At 35.5% G+C, this 18,123-nt stretch overlaps 1 protein-coding gene across 3 annotated transcripts in view; it reads left to right on the forward strand.

Moving 5' to 3' along the window:
* Window positions 1-18,123, forward strand: part of obe (activating signal cointegrator 1 complex subunit obelus) — a 596,544-nt gene that overhangs the window by 13,182 nt on the left and 565,239 nt on the right. For all 3 annotated transcript variants that reach the window (XM_090409638.1, XM_090409636.1, XM_090409637.1), the window contains exon 2: window positions 8,860-9,039. In XM_090409638.1, coding sequence (XP_090265764.1) covers window positions 8,900-9,039 — 140 coding nt within the window. In that variant the 5' untranslated portion in view covers window positions 8,860-8,899. The remainder of the gene's footprint in view (window positions 1-8,859; window positions 9,040-18,123) is intronic.

Here is an 18,123-nt window from a genome sequence, read left to right on the forward strand (position 1 = left end):
GATTACATATAAAAATGAAAAATATATAAACCTAAAAATTTCAAAATATTTAAAAATAACAGGTGTAATTAACTTGATATTTAAACCTAACCTAGTTCAAAAAGAAACCAAACTAAAAGTATACAATACATTAGCCCTACCAGTCCTATTGTATGGAAATGAAATCTGGACAATAAAACAAAAATTAATAACAGCTAAAATGAAGTTTATGAGAAAAACTGCAATGTATACTCTATTTGATCACAAAAGAAATGAAGAAATCATGAAAGAATTAAACCAGGAATCAGTAATAGAAAAAATTAAAAAATATAAACATAAATAGATGGAACACATTGAAAGAATGAAAACAGAAAGATTACCAAAATAAGCCTTAAATTACAAACCATTAAGAAAAAGAAAATCAGGTCGTCCTCTTAAGAGATTCAATGATGACTTCTAAGGCCAGAACAGACCACTCTAGGCCTAAATCCTTGACAAACATGATGATGATGAGATAGATCAGCCACTGTTGTTTAGATGAACACAAATCTTACATCTGCATTCACGACTGGCCATTCTGGCCTTGCAGACCATGTATTGGACACAACTCATAGGATCTTTTGGAAGAAAATCACTATGCTCTGCCATAGTAAATTTAAAAAGGAAGGACTATTTTTGGAATCTGCAGTGCAGAAATCAACCTAATCTCAACAAATATAGATGCATAAAACTTCCCAAAATTTGGGAAATAATAATCGTACATTATAGGCCACCTACAAATGCCCATAAATTATGCACCACCTAGATAGGACTTTAGTCACCCACCATGTTTCATTTAATATTAACCATGTTGTGTGTGTGTGTGTGTGTGTGTGTGTGTGTGTGTGTGTGTGTGTGTGTGTGTGTGTGTGTGTTGTGTGTGTTACAAGTGTTATTGTATGCCCTGAAGATGTCTCATTGACTGAGAAAATATTGGAAGCATTAAAATTAGTTTTTAATCCTTTCCTAGTGCTGTTAAAACTCCAACCTGATTTCCTCCCAGCACATAAGCTTTAACACATGGAAGCTATTGATGATAATAACTTCTCATTGAGTAGCAATGCCATTGTCTGCCTATTTCAGTTGGGTATGCTGTCATGTGACTTATGCTACTCACGCTACAAAGTTCATGTTAATTTGACTGTATGATTATGAAATGGAGAAGTGTCTAATATACTCAGTTTTTTCATCTTTTGCTTGCTCAGTAAATTTGGAACAGGGGGATGAGGGTTACCTACTTTGACTAGAATCATACAATCTGCAAAAGTTCTAGCAGAAAACGGGACATTTAGTAGATTGTCAACACTGTTTCCAATTGTAAATATGGGCAAAAAAAGTTATAAATTATTCGTAGAAAATTATATCTTAAAAACTTGTCTATATTGGTGTCCTAAACACGTTAGTTCACACTTCTCACATGCACAACAGATGAAAAAACTCTGAAAACAAAAACAGCAACTCATGATAAATGACGATGTTTAATTGGATTGATTGACACAATAACTAATCATGGCCACTGATTTCTGGATGCTGTTGTCTCGGTGCACACTCTGCCTCACCTTCTGGTGGTTTAAAACCACTGGAAATCTAAAAGCTTGACCTGTGCCATCTGTATGTTTGTTCAAAGGGCTCAAAGGTGTTCGTATTTGTGACTTCACACTCGGACTATTAATGCAAATGTGATGCATTGTTTATCCGTTGAAAAGTGTCCTCTTAAATGCATAAACATTGCATCACACAAAGCCAGGAAGCAATTAGGGGAGTCTTTAATAGGAATAAATACAAAAACTTAATATTGGTGATATTGCTATTCTGTGGGTGTGCACCACACACCTAGCACACTCGGGCACCATATGTAATTGATTGGGGTTTTTGTGCAGATGAATTTTGGTATTTGTGGTATGAGATTGGATTTCCAGATATTAATTAAGACTTTTACAGAATTGAAGAGCTTTGTTTTTCTTTTCACTGTGTCAGAGTATCGCTGTAGGAAACAAGGCGCTGAAAATTATTTACTTCTTCAAGAATGTTATCATTTAGCCTAATATTTCTTTCTATTTTGTTCTTTAGGACTTTAGTTTTACTGCTGTTAACTGCCAACCCAATCATTGCTGCATTTTGGAATAGATGATACAGATATAAACATTGATGAGGATATTTATTAATGACCTGAGACAGCATGTAATGGAATATACTAGTGGTTCAAGAGTGCTCAATCTAGTAATTGCATCTGAGAATTTGTCTATAACGAATATGAACACGTTGCCACTACTTGGTGAGAGTGATCATATGTCTTGACCTGGGAGGTGGCCAAATGTGTGGAATTTTCAGTTAAGATGGGGTATATATGGAATTACAGGGCTGGTAAGTATGACAAGCTTAGGAGATTGCTTGGATCTGTGCCATGGCATGTAAAACTGCAAGGGCTGGATGTTGAGAGTGCATGGGAAGTGGTAAAGGAGTGTTTGAGGAAGGTAATAGCAGGCTGCATACTATAGTCAGGAGAGTAAATCAAGTGGGAGTTAAATGGATGAATATCATCATCAAATGAGCTTCAAAAAAAAGAAAAGAAAAAATGAAACAATTATTATTATTATTATTATTAGTCACCTCCAGGGAGTCCAAAGACTCATCGAGGGAGGGTATCTACTCTACAACTTTGTCTCCCTCACTAGTATTTCAACTACTGATTTCAACTACACCAACGCCATCTATCCCCGATGACCACCACTAGTATTTACAGAGACAATCACAAACATCCATGCCCACGGTGGGATTCAAACCCGCAGCCTTTTTTGGCTGGGGAGTGGATATGCTAACCACTCGGCCAGCCAGGCTGGCTTTGCAAGAGTATATCATCCAGGTGGAGATGTTGCAATAATGAGAGTGGCAAAGGCTTATATGGGAACTGAAGGAAACAATTATGGAATTTAAGGAGAAAGGTGACCTGCAGACACATGAATAGTACAAGTCACAGGCCAGAAGGGTAACTACAGTGGTAAGAAAGGCAAAAGCAGATTATAAAAGGAAGTTAGCAATGTTGGCTAAAGAGAATCCCCAAAACAGTTGTTTCGATATGCTGCAAATAAAAGAAAGAATGTATATGGCAGAATGATTTTAAGGAATGCCGATGGTAGGGAGGTAACTGAATCAGTTGAAATAGTAGAATTAGTAAGTGAACACTTTGCAAGAGTATATCATCCAGGTGGAGATGTTGCAATAACGAGAGTGGCAAAGGCTTATATGGGAACTGAAGTAAATGAAATGGAGCTGCATGGCATGTTACAGAACCTTAATGTGAATACAGCTGTGGGATTGGATGGTATACCAGCTCGAGTTTTATGTGAAACGGCAAGGGAATTGTTAGTGCCCTTGACCATATTGTTTAATCTAAATCTCATCTCTGGATTAGTCCCGAGGGGGAGTGGAAAGAGGGAAAAATAGTTCCATTGCATAAAGGAGGCTCCAAGACTGATATAGTAAATTACTGACTGATCAGCATATCAGGAGTTGTTGTCAAAGTATTGGAGAAGCTGATCAAGAGAAAAATACAGGAATGGATAGATGGAAATGGGATACAACATGGTTTTGAAGGGTAGGTCATGCCTCAGTAACTTGCTCACGTTTTATAATCCAGTGACACTGAGTTGGATAAAGGTAATGGGCTAACGGTGATACTGCTGGATTTTGCAAAGGCCTTTGACAGGATACCACATGGAATTCTAATCAGTAAACTGTAGCACATGAGGATGGATATAGGGTTGGTGAGATAGATAGGAGGGTGGTTGAAGGAGAGATATCAGGGAGTAATTTATTCAGGAGTAAAGTCCAAAAGAAGACATGTGGCTAGTGCCATGCCTAGGTTCTGTTCTTGGACCACTACTGTTTAATTTGTTCATTAATGATATAGGAAATGATCTGAGAGAAACTGTTCAGTTATTTGCTGATGATGCAAAGTTGTGTAGAGCAATAGTTAATACAGATGATGTCAAAATTTTGCAGGATGATTTGGATAGATTGGCAGACTGGGCAAAGGAGAATGAATGCCAGTTTAATGTGGTAAAGTATAATGTTATGCATTATGGGGTGTAAAGATTCTCAGCTGTATACCACATTGGTGGAACTCTACTCCAGGAAATTGATGAAGCCAGACACTTAGGAATGTTAGTAGATAGGGAGTTAAAGTTTAGGGGGCATATCGCAAAAGTGGCTAAAGCGGCTCATCAGATCACTTGGTTACTGAAAAATACTTTGACGAGCAAAGACAAACAGGTTATTGTTCCTCTTTATTGAACGTTGATAAGACCCCATCTAAACTACTGTGCACAGACCTGGGCGCCAGGGTTTCTTGGTGATAAGGAGATGGTGGAAAGGATCCAGAAGTGAATGACCAAGATGGTAGCAGGTCTATGGAATGAACCTTACAAGAATAGGTTGAAGATTTGTGGGTTACATAAACTTGCTGATAGGTGGAAAAGGAGTGATATGATTGAGACATACAAATTACTGAGTGGTTTTTACAAGATTAATGCAGAGGAAATTTTTCAGAACAGGTGTGTTGGTGGGCAAACTCGGGCCATTCATGGAAACTGAGTAAGAGTTTACTTAGCAAGGGTGTTAGAACTAGGTTTTTTGCCTGGAGAGTGGTGAATGAGTGGAATAGGTTGCCAGAGTCTGTTGTCGGTGCCATGACTATGAATGAGTTTAAAGCAAAGTACGATAGATACTGCACAAATGGCGAATAGTTCTTGATGTGATATTTAGGGCCTCCCTTGATGAGTCTAAGGACTCCTTGGAGTTGCCTGTAATAATAATAGAATTAGTGTGGACTTCTTGTTATGACTTTTCATACTTCATGCAGATGCCTCAGCAATAATTATAATAATAACATTCTTTTGAAATAGTCTAAATAAAATATTCTCTACCTTCCTTATCATAAAACTAGCTTAGATTTTAATGACAGCATTCAACATATGGTCTTACAAGGGATTCTGCTTATTAGAATTCACCACCTCAATTAATCCATCCACTAAAAGCCACTTTTTTTTTTAAACTTGATCAGTATATTTTCCCCCCACTGAATTTACCTATCCCTATTTGTTTATTATTAATTAATATTATTTTCCTGACCTTCATGAAGTTGCAAAACTCATCGTGGGAGGTCAACACAAGGTCTACCATACCACTCCTTAAAATCATCCACAATCTGCATATTCATCCTCTCAAGGAATGCATTCCATGCTCCGACCATTCTCCGTGCAAAAAACTTACTTCAGTCCCTTTTACTCGCCATCTCCTTGAGATAAGCACTACATGAATTATGGTTAGCATGTACCTGTTTTGAAGAGATATCGGTGTGATATACTAGGATTGGCGTAGATGCGATGGACATCATCTGGAGAGATCAATGGATATGAAGTAATATGGTCAGGACATGACACCAAGCATGAAGCAGGAGTTGGTTCTTGATGTGATTGGCTTCCTTCTTAACAAAAGAGCTTGAGAGGCACTGTTAGGCTACAAACCAGTCAATGAATGAATCATAGTAGCAAGATTTCAGGCAAAACCATTTAACATATCAATAGTTCAGATATATGCACCCACATCTGATAGCACAGATGAGGTTATTGTTTTATTTTATTTTATTTTACTCTTATTTTACAAAGATCTGACAGAGACAATAGAAACAATACTAAAGCAAGATGTGCTAATTATTGAAGGAGATTGGAATGCCAATGTTGGAATAGATAATGATGGTTGGGAAAGAGTCATGGGAAAATATGGTTTTGGAGAAAGAAATGAACGAGGTGAAAAATTGTTAGAATTTGCTGTGGATCACGAGATGATGATTTGTAACACAAGATTCCAACAAAAGGAGTGTAAAAAATGGACGTGGTAAAATACAAATGATGTGAAAACCAAGAACATGATTGATATGATCACGATTAAAAGAAGATGGATGACATCAGTTCATCAGTGTCAAACTTTTCAAGGAGTGGATATAGACTCGGACCATAGTTTAGTGATTGCAAACATCAAGTTGAAATTAAAAAAAAATATAAACCCCAACATCAGAATAGAAGAGATACAGCAAGAATAAGTGAAGCAGAAATAGAAAGAAGGTACAGAACAGTGTTAGAAGAGAAACTTAAAAGTGTGGAGAAAGAAAAAAACTCGAATCTAAGAGTGAAAAGAGTAATGAAGGCGATAGAAGATGCAGTTGAAGAAACAATACCAGAAGAAGAGAAAATCAAGAAGAAATGGATTAGACAAGAAACACTGAAGTTAGTATAGGAGAAAAGAATGTTGAAGATAAGAAGGGATACATCAGAACAAATAGAGGAGCAATATAGAAGAAAGTGTAATGAGGTGAAAAAAGCAGTCAGAATGGATAAGGTGAAATGGTTAGAAGCCCAGTGCAACAATATAGAACAGTACTATGGAGAGCATAAAATAAGGGAGGTATACAAAATGATCAGAACCATTAATAGAAAGTGACAACCAAAACAGACTACAATTAAAGATGAAAAAGGCAAAGTATTGATGAATAAAGAAAAAATTGTACAGCAGCGGACAAGATACTGTAGTGAGTTATATGAAGAAAAACTAGATTTAGATAGCATTAGGAAACTGACTGAAGAATTGAAGCAGATATCATCACCAGATAATGAGCATGATATGGACATTTTAAGAGGAGAGGTAGAAAAGCAATAGGACTGCTAAAATACAACAAGAGCCCTGGTAATAATATCACTGGAGAAATGATTAAATATGGTGGTGAAAGTATGGTTACAAAAATGCACCAACTATGTAATATGATATGGAAAGAAGGGAAAATGCCAGAGGAGTGGGTGAAATCAATATTAGTGACATTATACAAGAAAGGATATAAGTTAGAATGTAAAAATTATCCTTGACAAGTCACCTTGGTAAAGTGATGAGTTGATATTGACAGAAAGATTGAGAACACAATTGGAAGCATACCTTGCAGATGAGCAAGCAGGATTTAGGAAGGATAGAACTACAATTCAACAGATTTTGACAATGAGGTTAATAGCAGAGAAAGCTAGGAGAAAAAACAAAAACATATATACTTGCTTTGTTGATTTTCAGAAAGCATTTGACAGTATTGATCAGAAAGTGACATTAGCAGTTCTGGAATCCTATGGAATTGATAAAAAACTAATAGCTATATTACAAGATGTTTATCAGAATGCAGTTGCAGCGGTTAGAATAGGTGATGATTTGGGGAAATGGTTTAGAACAAGCAGAGGTACTAGACAGGGGGACCCAATATCACCGAGCATTTTCATCGCACGTTTAGAAAGAGCAATGGACAAGCAAAAGGAATATCTGTACACGGAATGATAATTAACAATCTGAGATTTGCAGAAGACGTTATTATTGAAGAAGATGAAAGAGAACTACAAAACACTCTGAAACTGTTAAATGAGGAAGGGAAGAGATTTGGACTTGTTATGAACTTGGAAAAAACAAAGACAATGGTATTTGGTGAGAAGAACATTAAACAAAAGATACAAGTGAATGGAATTGATATACAAAATGTAGAACAATTCACATATTTGGGAAGTAAAATGACGTATAATTTGGACTGTAAAAAAGAAATAAAGATCAGGATTGCAAAGGGAAGAACAAATCTGAAGGCCATGGATAACATCTGGAAAAGTAAAGTGATCAGCCTGCAAACAAAACTAAAAGTACTGGAAACATGCATCTTTAGCGGTGTACTGTATGGATCTGAAACATGGGTAATAAATAAGGAATCAAGAAAAAGAATTTTGGCATTTGAAAGAAGTTGTTACAGGATTCTAAGAAAAGGATGGATACAGAAAATCACAAATGAAGAGCTCTATCGGAAGATACAACCAAAAGAGAATCTAATGCAGAAGATTATAAAACAGAAGCTGCAATTATTTGGACACATCTGTAGGATGAGTGAGGAGCGGAAGATAAAGACGTTTATGTTTGGTGTCTTGGATGGTTTAAACAGAAGAGGTAGACCATACAGAGAATGGATAGACTATATAAAGGACTGGTGTGGAATTTGTGTAAAGAAACTGCAATACTGTGCATTGGACAAAGAAAGGTGGAAGAAGATAGTGAAGGAGGCATCGGACACCAACGGGCAATGAGCCTATGGTTCATGATGATGATGTGTACCTGTTTTGTTGCTTTCAATCCTGGAATGTTTATCCTCTAGTGAATTTGTCAGCGAGATACTTGACCACTTATCTCCTACCTCCAAGTAATTTTCTTCAGTTATATAAGTCAGCATTTATGTAAATTATATAACTGAATGAGTTGATCAGGTTCATCAACTGAATTATTTTTTTGATAATCTTTAGCAACTTTCTCCAAAAGTTTGCACTCTAATACTACATTGTTCCAAACTTATATTACTCATGAAATATTTGTATTAATTTAGCTATTTCTAATTAGTGCTTACAAATATATGATATAAATAGAAAAATATTACATCAAATGTATTTGGTGTAATACCAAATCAAAGCACTTTCATGTATTAAGCGTAATGCATTTGAGAACTACATGGGAAAACAACAACAACAAAAAAAAAATCGTGGTATATTTGCATATGGCTTTCCGTTATTGAACTATATGACAATCAGAGGAAAATTCCTCAGGAAACAGATACACTTTCCTTTGATTGTCAATTTACAAGGAATGAAATTCCACTTATCTTTGTAAACTCAGCTCTTTATATCTATTATTATCTTTCTGATTAGCTGTTTTGTCTACAAATATTATTTTTTCTCTGCTTTTAAGTATATTATTATTTTTATTTTTTTACTCTCATTCTAGAAATCTTTCAGTAGATGCTCATTACCTGTGATTAAAAACCATGCCTCAGAGTATCAAGCATCCACGTTTGACCAGAGCTTTAAGGGCATTTTCCAGTGTTAATTCACCATATAGCGGAAGTATTGATGAACCAGATGAACTTGAGAAAAAAAGAAAAGAAAAAGCAGAAAAACAAGCCAGGTATTATTATTATGATATATTATTATAATATAAAATTACTGGGCTGTTGAAGAACACACTAACAAGTAGAGACAAGGAAGTTGTTATTCCTCTTTTTAAAGGTCTCGGCATGTCCACATCTGCATTACTCTGCTCAGGTCTGATCTCCTGGATTTCTTGGGGATGAGACAGTGGTGGAGAAGATTCAGAGGCAAGCGACCAAGATGGTAAGTGGTCTGTGGAATGTTCTCTATGAGGATAGAATGAGGGTGTGTGGATTGCAGAAGTTGGTTTATAGGAGAATAAAAGGGGAGATGATAGAAACATTTAAGTTACTTAAAGGGTTTTATAGGATTAATGCAGGGGAAATGTTTCAGCTCTTGGCTAGAGGGGGATGCCAGAACAAGGGGTCATCCTCTGTGCGTTGAATAAAGGTGTCATTAGTAGGAGCGTGAGGACTAGATTTTTTTGTTTGGAGAGTCATGAATGAGCAAAAATGGTCCAGAATGATTTGCAAGGAGAAGTATGATGGATTGTGTGGACAGTTTGGTTCTCCTGCAATGAGTCTTTGGACTCCATAGAGGTGCTCGTACAATAATAATAATAATAATAACAATAATTATTTATTATTATTATATGGGTATCTCCATGGAGTCAAAAGACTTATCATGGGAGACCCACACTGAATCGTTATTCACATAGTAAATTCACCTATCATACCTCTCCTTAACCTCATTCTCTGTCAAGACAGAGCCTTCGTAGCTCAGTCAGTATAGATGTATCCCTTTGGTTGGAAAGTTCGATTCCCATCTGTAATGTGAGGAACCTTTATCTGGTCTTGTTTGACGAAAGGTGAGTTAGCCAGTCTCATATGGAGGTAGGGCGTTTTTTCATCCAGAAACTCAGGTTTTTCATCCCCCAGAACTGGCAAACCAGCCCTGTGAACACACAAGTTGCAGTCAGGAATGTATAAGAAAACAGTCCCTCCCATTCATAGGCCTGATTCGTCAGCTATGCAGGTTCCAAGCCCGGATAAAATAGTGGGGAGAATTGAGATGGTGCCATACCTTCCTGTAAAAAGGAGCTCATGGCTGTTTTATCATCATACTAAATTAAAAAAAAAAAAACTGTTGGGACACTTGCATTTACCTCTGGCAACAATCCATTCCACTCATTCTTCACTCTCCAAGCAATAAGTCTAGTCTGCACCTTTAGTAACCACACTTACACAACTTTCAGGGATGACTCCTTGTTCTCTCCTTGCTCATCATGTATTGAAAAATTTCTTTTGTGAATCCATAAAATTTCTCAATCTTATGGATTCCCTTTAATAATTTATAAGTTTCATTGATGTGATCTCTCTCCTCCTGTTAACTAAATTTTGCAATCCACACACCTTCAATTTATCCTCATAGGGAACATTTCAGAAATATATCACCAGCTTGGTCACTCATCTCTGAATCTTCCCCACCATTTCCTGATTCAAGGAAACCCAAATGACCAATCATATGGCTGAATCATAATCTTATAAAGAGGGATAATAACCTTCCTATTTTTACTTGTCAGTGTGTTCTTCAACATCCAAATAATCCTTTGAGCTATTTTGTCAACTTTTTGCAGTATGTCTTCTGAACTTCAAATCTCTATCTGCCATCACCCTCAAGATCTGTAGCTTCATTAATTTATTGTAATCTGGTACCATCAATATGATACAAAGTATGTAATATTTTAATCCCAAAGTACATTTCCTTACATTTTGCAACTTTAAATTGACAGCCATTGGCAGTGTCCTTTGCCCACACTGCCAATCTGTTTAAATCATCCTGCAGGATATCTACATCGCCTATATCAACTATTGCCCTCCCAGTTTTGCATCATCAGCAAACAACTGAATATGGGGAAGCTTCTCCTTCATATTCCATCATGAAGAAATGGGCTAAACAATTTTGCCTAGGAAGAAAGTGCATCGAAGATGATCCTTGTGGTGGTCAGCCTGTAAAAGTGATGACTGAGGAAAATGTCTCTCTTGCTGAGGAGGAACTGCTCAATAACAAGCAGCTGAAGCTCAAAGAAATTTCATGCGAAGATGGCTTTCTGTAACAATCGTCTTTTGCATCATTCACAAGAAGCTTCACATGATGAAGGTCAGTGCAAAGTGGGTGCCCCGACTTCTCTCTTCAGTTCAGGAGCAGCACCGTGTGACCTGTTCCCACAAGTTTTTAGAGCTTTGCCAAAGGAATCAGGGAGAAGTGCTGGAATTCATTATTACTGGGGACGAAACCATGATACTTTATTATGATCCTCTTTCCAAAAGGGGAATCCATGGAGTGGTACAAACCAGGTGAAGCACCACCGAGAAAAGCCAAGGTCACTCAGTCCACCAAGATCATCATGGCAACAATCTTTTGGGCTTGCTACAATTCTCTTGATTGACTTCAAGAAAAGGAATAATGCAGAATATTATGCTTCACTCCTGCACTAACTGTGCAATGGATGCAAGAAGAGATGAGGAATGTTAAGTCATGGTGTTTGCCTGCTTCACGACAATATTCCAGTCCATACGGCTATTGTTGCAAAGGCTGCAGTGAAGGAATGTGGCTTCCAGGAGATTGAACACCCACCCTACAGGCCCAGATCTGGCACCATGACTACTACCTCTTCTCGAAACTGAAGAAAGCCCTTTTATGAAAAAAATTTGCAGATGACAGTGAGATGAAAGATGCAGTTTTAGGCCATTTTGCAGACAAAAGCACAGCCTATTTTTTCAAAGGCATAGAAATGTTAATTCAAAGATGTGAAAAGTGTGTTGAAGTAAAGGGAGATTATGTTGAAAAGTGACAGTTTCTTTCTATCACCTCTAAAAGTTAGTCAGGCTGGAAACTTATGGAACCACCCTCATACATGGGATTTGAAATTGGAAGTCATCACAAATCATATCAATAGAAAAATATATAGAAAGTTTTAAAAAAAATTGAAGTCAACCAACTTTTAAAAGTGAATTACAGACACAACTATACAAATATTATTCAAGAAAAAATGTTAGCATTTGGATTGTTTTCATGGATATAAAAATCAGAACTTCATAATGAGGTGGATGCAAAAAGTTAAAACAGTCATGGAAAAGAAGTTTAGTGATGTAATTTCTCTCTTATTTCACCACTTGCTTCATCACCACACTAGCTTTGCTAATTCTGTTCTCTATTTCCATATTTAATTTGCCATATCTTTGCTAAAAATGGTGCTAAATAGCTGATATGTTTTACTTCTGTAGATTTCTCAGTCAGGATGCAGCTGATACTTTCAATATTTTTTTCTTTTTATTGCTGATTTTTATACCAAATTTGATATAGCAGTTATTCATATTGGTTAAGGATTCCTGCAAAACTTATAATAAAGTAAAGAATTGAGATTAACATCCAATTTTGATATAAAGCCTGATACTACTTTTCGTCATAATGTGATCTATATAGATGATGAATAACAGTGGAGATAATGTGCATCCTTATCTCACACTTGATTGTACATTAAACCATCTTCCTGTACATTTTTCAATTCTACCTGCTGACTTATATATAGACTATATGTTGCTCAATATAATATTCCAGTTATACCATATAATTGTAGCATTTTGAACATATTTTCTCTAGGTACCTTGTCAAATGCCTTTTCCAAATCTACAAAACTTAAATACAGATCCTTGTCAACTATTTCTCAATTATTTGTCTTAGAGTGAAAATCTGCTCCCAGGTCTCTGTTTGACCTATCCTGCTTGTTCTTTTTACATGTTTTTCCAACCTCAATTTTTCTTAGCTTTTTCTCAAGTATACTTGATAAATATTACCTGAAACACTCAATAGAGAAATTCCTCAGCTGTTCTCACATAATAGTTTTATTTCCTTTTTTCTACATGGATACTATGAGCTCTACTCCAGTCATGTGTAATTTGATCATCTTACTAGGTCTTGTGAATTATGTTGTGCAGCCACAGTAAAACTTATACATCCATATTTGAGCATTTCTGGTTGAACATCTGCTGTTCTATATTTCGAGTCGCCTTTTCTATCTCAAGAATTGATATCCTGAGAGCATTCCTCTTGAATATTTTCTACCACTGTTCTGTCATTTGTTTCATTTAGCAGTCTTGCAAAGTTATTACAATCATCTAGAATATCTTTACTTTTCATGATCATCTCTGATTCCTTTTATGGTAATCCTTCCTTTTCTTCTAGTCTTTTCAATAGCCTCAAGAACATTTTGCCATCTTCCTGATGCTTATCAAGAAGATGTTAAGAAAATTGTTATTTTTTTTTTTTTTTATTCTCTCAGGGAATATGCTGACTTGCTAGCTGAGGGAATTTTGATATATTTTTTTTTTTCCATGGTTCTTCTTTAACTTACTGAGTCCACCATCAAGTTCTCATTTTTATATTCTTGCAGACAACTTCACCATATACCTCTCTGAACTGAATCAGTGTTTTCTTCTGTATTGTACTGCCTGTTACTGTGACTGGAAGGTTGTATGTTTTTCTTATTTTCAAACGTTTTCATTTTTTCCTGAATAATATTTTTATAGTTTGCCTTGGATAGCTTCTCAGCTTTAATTCATTTCAAAACTATATTGCACATTTTTCTTTCAGTATGATATTAAATTTTATCCTACTCAAAACTGTATGATGATAATTTCCATTTCAGATCCTCTATATACTCTTGTGCTTATACTCTCCTGTATATCAGCAATAACATAGGCAGTGAGCCTTTTCTTCTTTCTTATGTCTTCTCTCCATCAGAATTTGTGCAGATCTTTATGTTGAAACATGCTGTGATGTTAGTAATGACTGGTCCAAGTGAATGACCTAGCTATCTCTTACTATTATTATTAGCTCTGCTCTTTTCTCTAAATTTTCCCAAAACATTTTTCTGGTAATTTTCTGTTGAACTATAAGCCCAAATAAGTTGCATTGTCAATTTCTCTATTTTGATGTTTGACCTTATCACTCTACTTGATATTGCTTGACATCCAAAAAGATTGTACCCTCATATATTTAATGCTGAACACTATAGCTACTCCTTCCTTGTCCTGATCATTATTAGCTGAATATAACATCATGTATTTATTATTTAGAAGATCTCACCTGTTTTTTTTTTTTTTTTTCTTCTTTGTTTTGGTAACCCCAATTATGTTGACCTGGAACTTCTCTAATGTTTTTTGTCAGTTCCACTTCCTTCCATTTATACTACTTTTGATGATGTTGCATATTTTGCATTCTGTTGTTGAGTTGGAGTTTGTTCACTAGCTGACTTTTCACTGTTTGCCCTGGTTTCCTAACAGAAGCTGCAGAGGCCTTGGTTAAACATGCAATGTCCTGGCTATCTTTAAATTCCATCATGTTGTACCATATCATATTTGTATTGGTTTAAGTGAATTGCCATATCATGTTTGTATTGGTTTAAGCAAATAAGAATACAATTTAGCCAATTAAATCCCAAATTGCCAGCTGATTCTTGTTCATCAGTATATTCAGTACCAGGTGGATACCTAGTGGGGGGGGGGGAGGTTCACTACGAGAAGATGTGGATCGGACATTGAGTCAGAAGCCCTAGTCATTTCTCTGTATCCCTTAAAAGGCTATGTGGAAGTCTCCTTCTAGTTATCTAGCTTTGATCCATAAGCAGTCCCCAAAGAAATATTGAGTCAGAAGCTTTAGTCAGAAAATGTTCAGGAGAATGTCGGAAAATAGAAAATGTTCAGGAGAGTATTGAAATAGCTATGAAATGGAGCTGAGAACTTTTTTTTCATAGTTATATGGTGATCAGCATTGATTCTGTTAAAAGGAATCAGAAATTGATATGGTGATAAATGAAAACTGAAGATATTCTGGATGTCTGGAGTGATACTTTTAAAAGATTATCAAATGCAATAAACAGTGAGAGAACTGTGTTCAAAAATATTCAAAGGTGATGTAATCAGAATGACATTTCATTTTGAAGTAACAAAGCAATCAAAAGAATCAAAATGGCCATTATTCTGGATTATGTGGATGATGCAGATGGTGTTTCTGAATAAATCCAGTACAAGTCTGCAAGATTATCTGACTAAATTGAATAACTGTTATAATAGATTTGGTATGAAGGTCAGCAACAACAAGACAAAGACAATGAAAATGGGCAGAAGCATTGAAAATATCAACTGCATTGTGAACGAAGAACTTATAGAACAAGTAAAACATTTCAGCTACTTAAGCATGATTTTTAGTGAAGATGGTAAATTAAATATGGAAATAGACAACAGAATCAACAAAGTTGGTATGGTAGGAAGTCAACTGAATAAATTTATATGGAATAAGAGAGAAATTAGCCAAAACACTAAATTAGCTGTATACAAGACAGTGTTCAAACCAATTTTAATTTATGGATCTGAGAGCTGGGTTAGAAGTAAAACACTTGACCAAAGACTAGAGACTGCAGATATGAGAGTGCGGAGAAAGATTAGGGGCATGAACAGATGGCATCAATGGCAATATCATATTAAAAATGAGGATATTAGGAAATAACTTGTCAGCATCCAGGAATGCATTAGGAGAGCTAATCTCAGGTAGTATATTCACTTAAGCAGAGTGGAAAAGGAAAGATGAACAGAACAAGTGTTCTCTGCCAGGTTGGCAGGAAAACGACCCAGAGGAAGACCAAGATATAGGTGGATTGATACAGTAAAAAGTACCTTAGAAGACAGAAATATAAGATCTGATAATGTTGGAGTCTTGACAGGTAGCAGATTGATTTGGAGGAAAATTGTAGATAGGAAGTTAGTAATGATGTAAATTTTTCATTTAGTACTATCACATCCTGTACACTCCCTTGAGGGTACGTGTCAGGAATTTGATGATGATGAAAATTTAATCATGTGGTACTGTCATAGTATTCTATACATCCCCTTGAGGTTTATATATCTTGAATTTGATGATAATTAGATTTAATTCAATAATAAAATTAGACTGGGATATATTGGCCGAAGAAATTTAATAACACGTTTAGCCGACTAGTTTCGCCAACTTGACTGTTGGCTTCGTCTGGGTATACATAAGGCGAAAAAAAACAGCTTAAAACAAATCATGAAAGAAACATAAACGAGTACTAAACGTTATACAAATTCAAAAGATGCGTTACATCAAATGCATGTGATGTTAGACATTGTTATGCAAGCGTGTTCTGTAATTTGCAGCGAAGTTGATTTCTGGTGTGCTAAGTGATCTTATGAGGGTCTTCCATATGTCAGCAAGGATTATCCCTTGGTTCCTATTGAGCCTTTTGAATGGATTACCACAGTAACTTCTTTGAAGTTTCGGTTATGCAATTCTTCCTCTAAATATGGCATAGAATTTTGTCCCATTCAATGTTGTGATTGGTATTTGAGAAATGAAGAGGGCTAACCCGGAATTATCTTTTCTGTTATTATTAACATATCCAATGTGTTATTTTTTCTTGTTTCCAAACTTCTGGAAGTTTGTCCTACATAATTTAAACCACATGAACAAGGGATGTTGCAAACGCCAGGATGTTTGAAGAAAGCATTGTTATCTTTTGGTGATCTTAACAAATTGCAGACTGTCTTAATTGGTTTGAAAGTTACTCTTATTTCATATGGTTTAAGAAGTGGTGCAATCTTCTGTGAAACTATCCCAGCATAAGGAATGACAATGGAAGATTTGTATTGAGTTTCTTTGGATTGCTGTTGGGAGGGGTTGGAGAAAAGTATCTTTTGAATTAAATTTTTTGGATAGCTGTTGTCTTTCAGGGTTTCTGATACGTGAATTAATTCATCCTTAAGAGTTTTCTCTTCTGTTATGATGCAAGTACCTCTGTTTTTGAGCATATGTATGATACTCAACTTTTGAGATATATAATATATGATAATTAGATTTAACAGATAAAGAATGTATTGTTAATGTGTTAAATTACTATATACTGATGGTGTTTATATAATAAACACCATCAGTATATGGTGTTTGTTCAAAACAAGCACCATAATCGAAGATAAAAACATTTCGACCTCCTCTATCATTTTTTCATATAACCAACTATAAACATTCAGGATTTGCATAGTGTGATGTTGAAGTCACCTGCCACACTGAAAAACAGATATTCATGGTTAAAGACAATAATGAATTGTGGATAAAACACAATGAAAATGAAAGTTTCACCATTATGAAAAAACCTACTTTGTTCATAATTAGTTTTAATCAAATAAGGACCAGTCTCTTACTAAATCTTTTTTCCTCTTGCTATAGAGTATAAAAATGTTATATAGAAATGAATATATACACAAAAAATAAATAAATAAAATAAAAAATAAATTTTATTTATTTTTAAATGTGGCTCTCACCCATGAAAGATATTATTTGTAAACCTATAGTACATCTGCACTGTGGGCAAGCTAATGATTTTTTTTTCCTATTTTTAGTGATTGATTTTGTATATATTTGTAAAAATTTTTATCCTCTTTCTTTTCAGTAATAGGCCAAGTGGCCTGTTATGGTCTCTTCCCATCTTTTCAAAGGCCATTCTCTATTCCTTCTCACTTGTGGTTGATATCTCTGATATCTCTCTGGAGAGTCTTCCTTCACTCATTCTTTCTGTATGCTGGCTCCATCTCATTCTATAAAGATCGATGTAGTCTAAAACAGATATCACCTCAAGTTCCTTTAAGATATTGCTATATCTTAGTCTATAATTATTAGTCTATTATATCCAGCTGTTTTACACAAATCTCATTTCAGAGCTTAACAATCTTTTTCTATCTGCTTTAGTTATGGTACAGGCTTCTGAACCATATGTTAGGATAGGTCTTGCTATTGAGTTATGGATTCTTATTCTTGTTTTCTTGCGTATTAAACTTGGATTGAATAAGCAAGAAAACAAGTGTCTTTCAATAACCAAAATATTTCAATCCCACCCATTTGGAGGATATAGAAGTCAGGGATAACCAAGGAAAAGATGGAGAGAGACTGGAACAGGCCACTAGGCCTAAATCCCTGAAAGAATGATGACTTCAATTTCTTCTATCCTCTAACAGTCTGAAATCTCTAGATTCATTAGTTTCCTGGAGCA

The sequence above is a fragment of the Typopeltis vanoorti genome, chromosome 19 (assembly GCF_054136105.1).
Source record: "Typopeltis vanoorti isolate ZY-2024b chromosome 19, IOZ_Tvanoo_1.0, whole genome shotgun sequence".
NCBI classification, from domain to species: domain Eukaryota; kingdom Metazoa; phylum Arthropoda; class Arachnida; order Uropygi; family Thelyphonidae; genus Typopeltis; species Typopeltis vanoorti.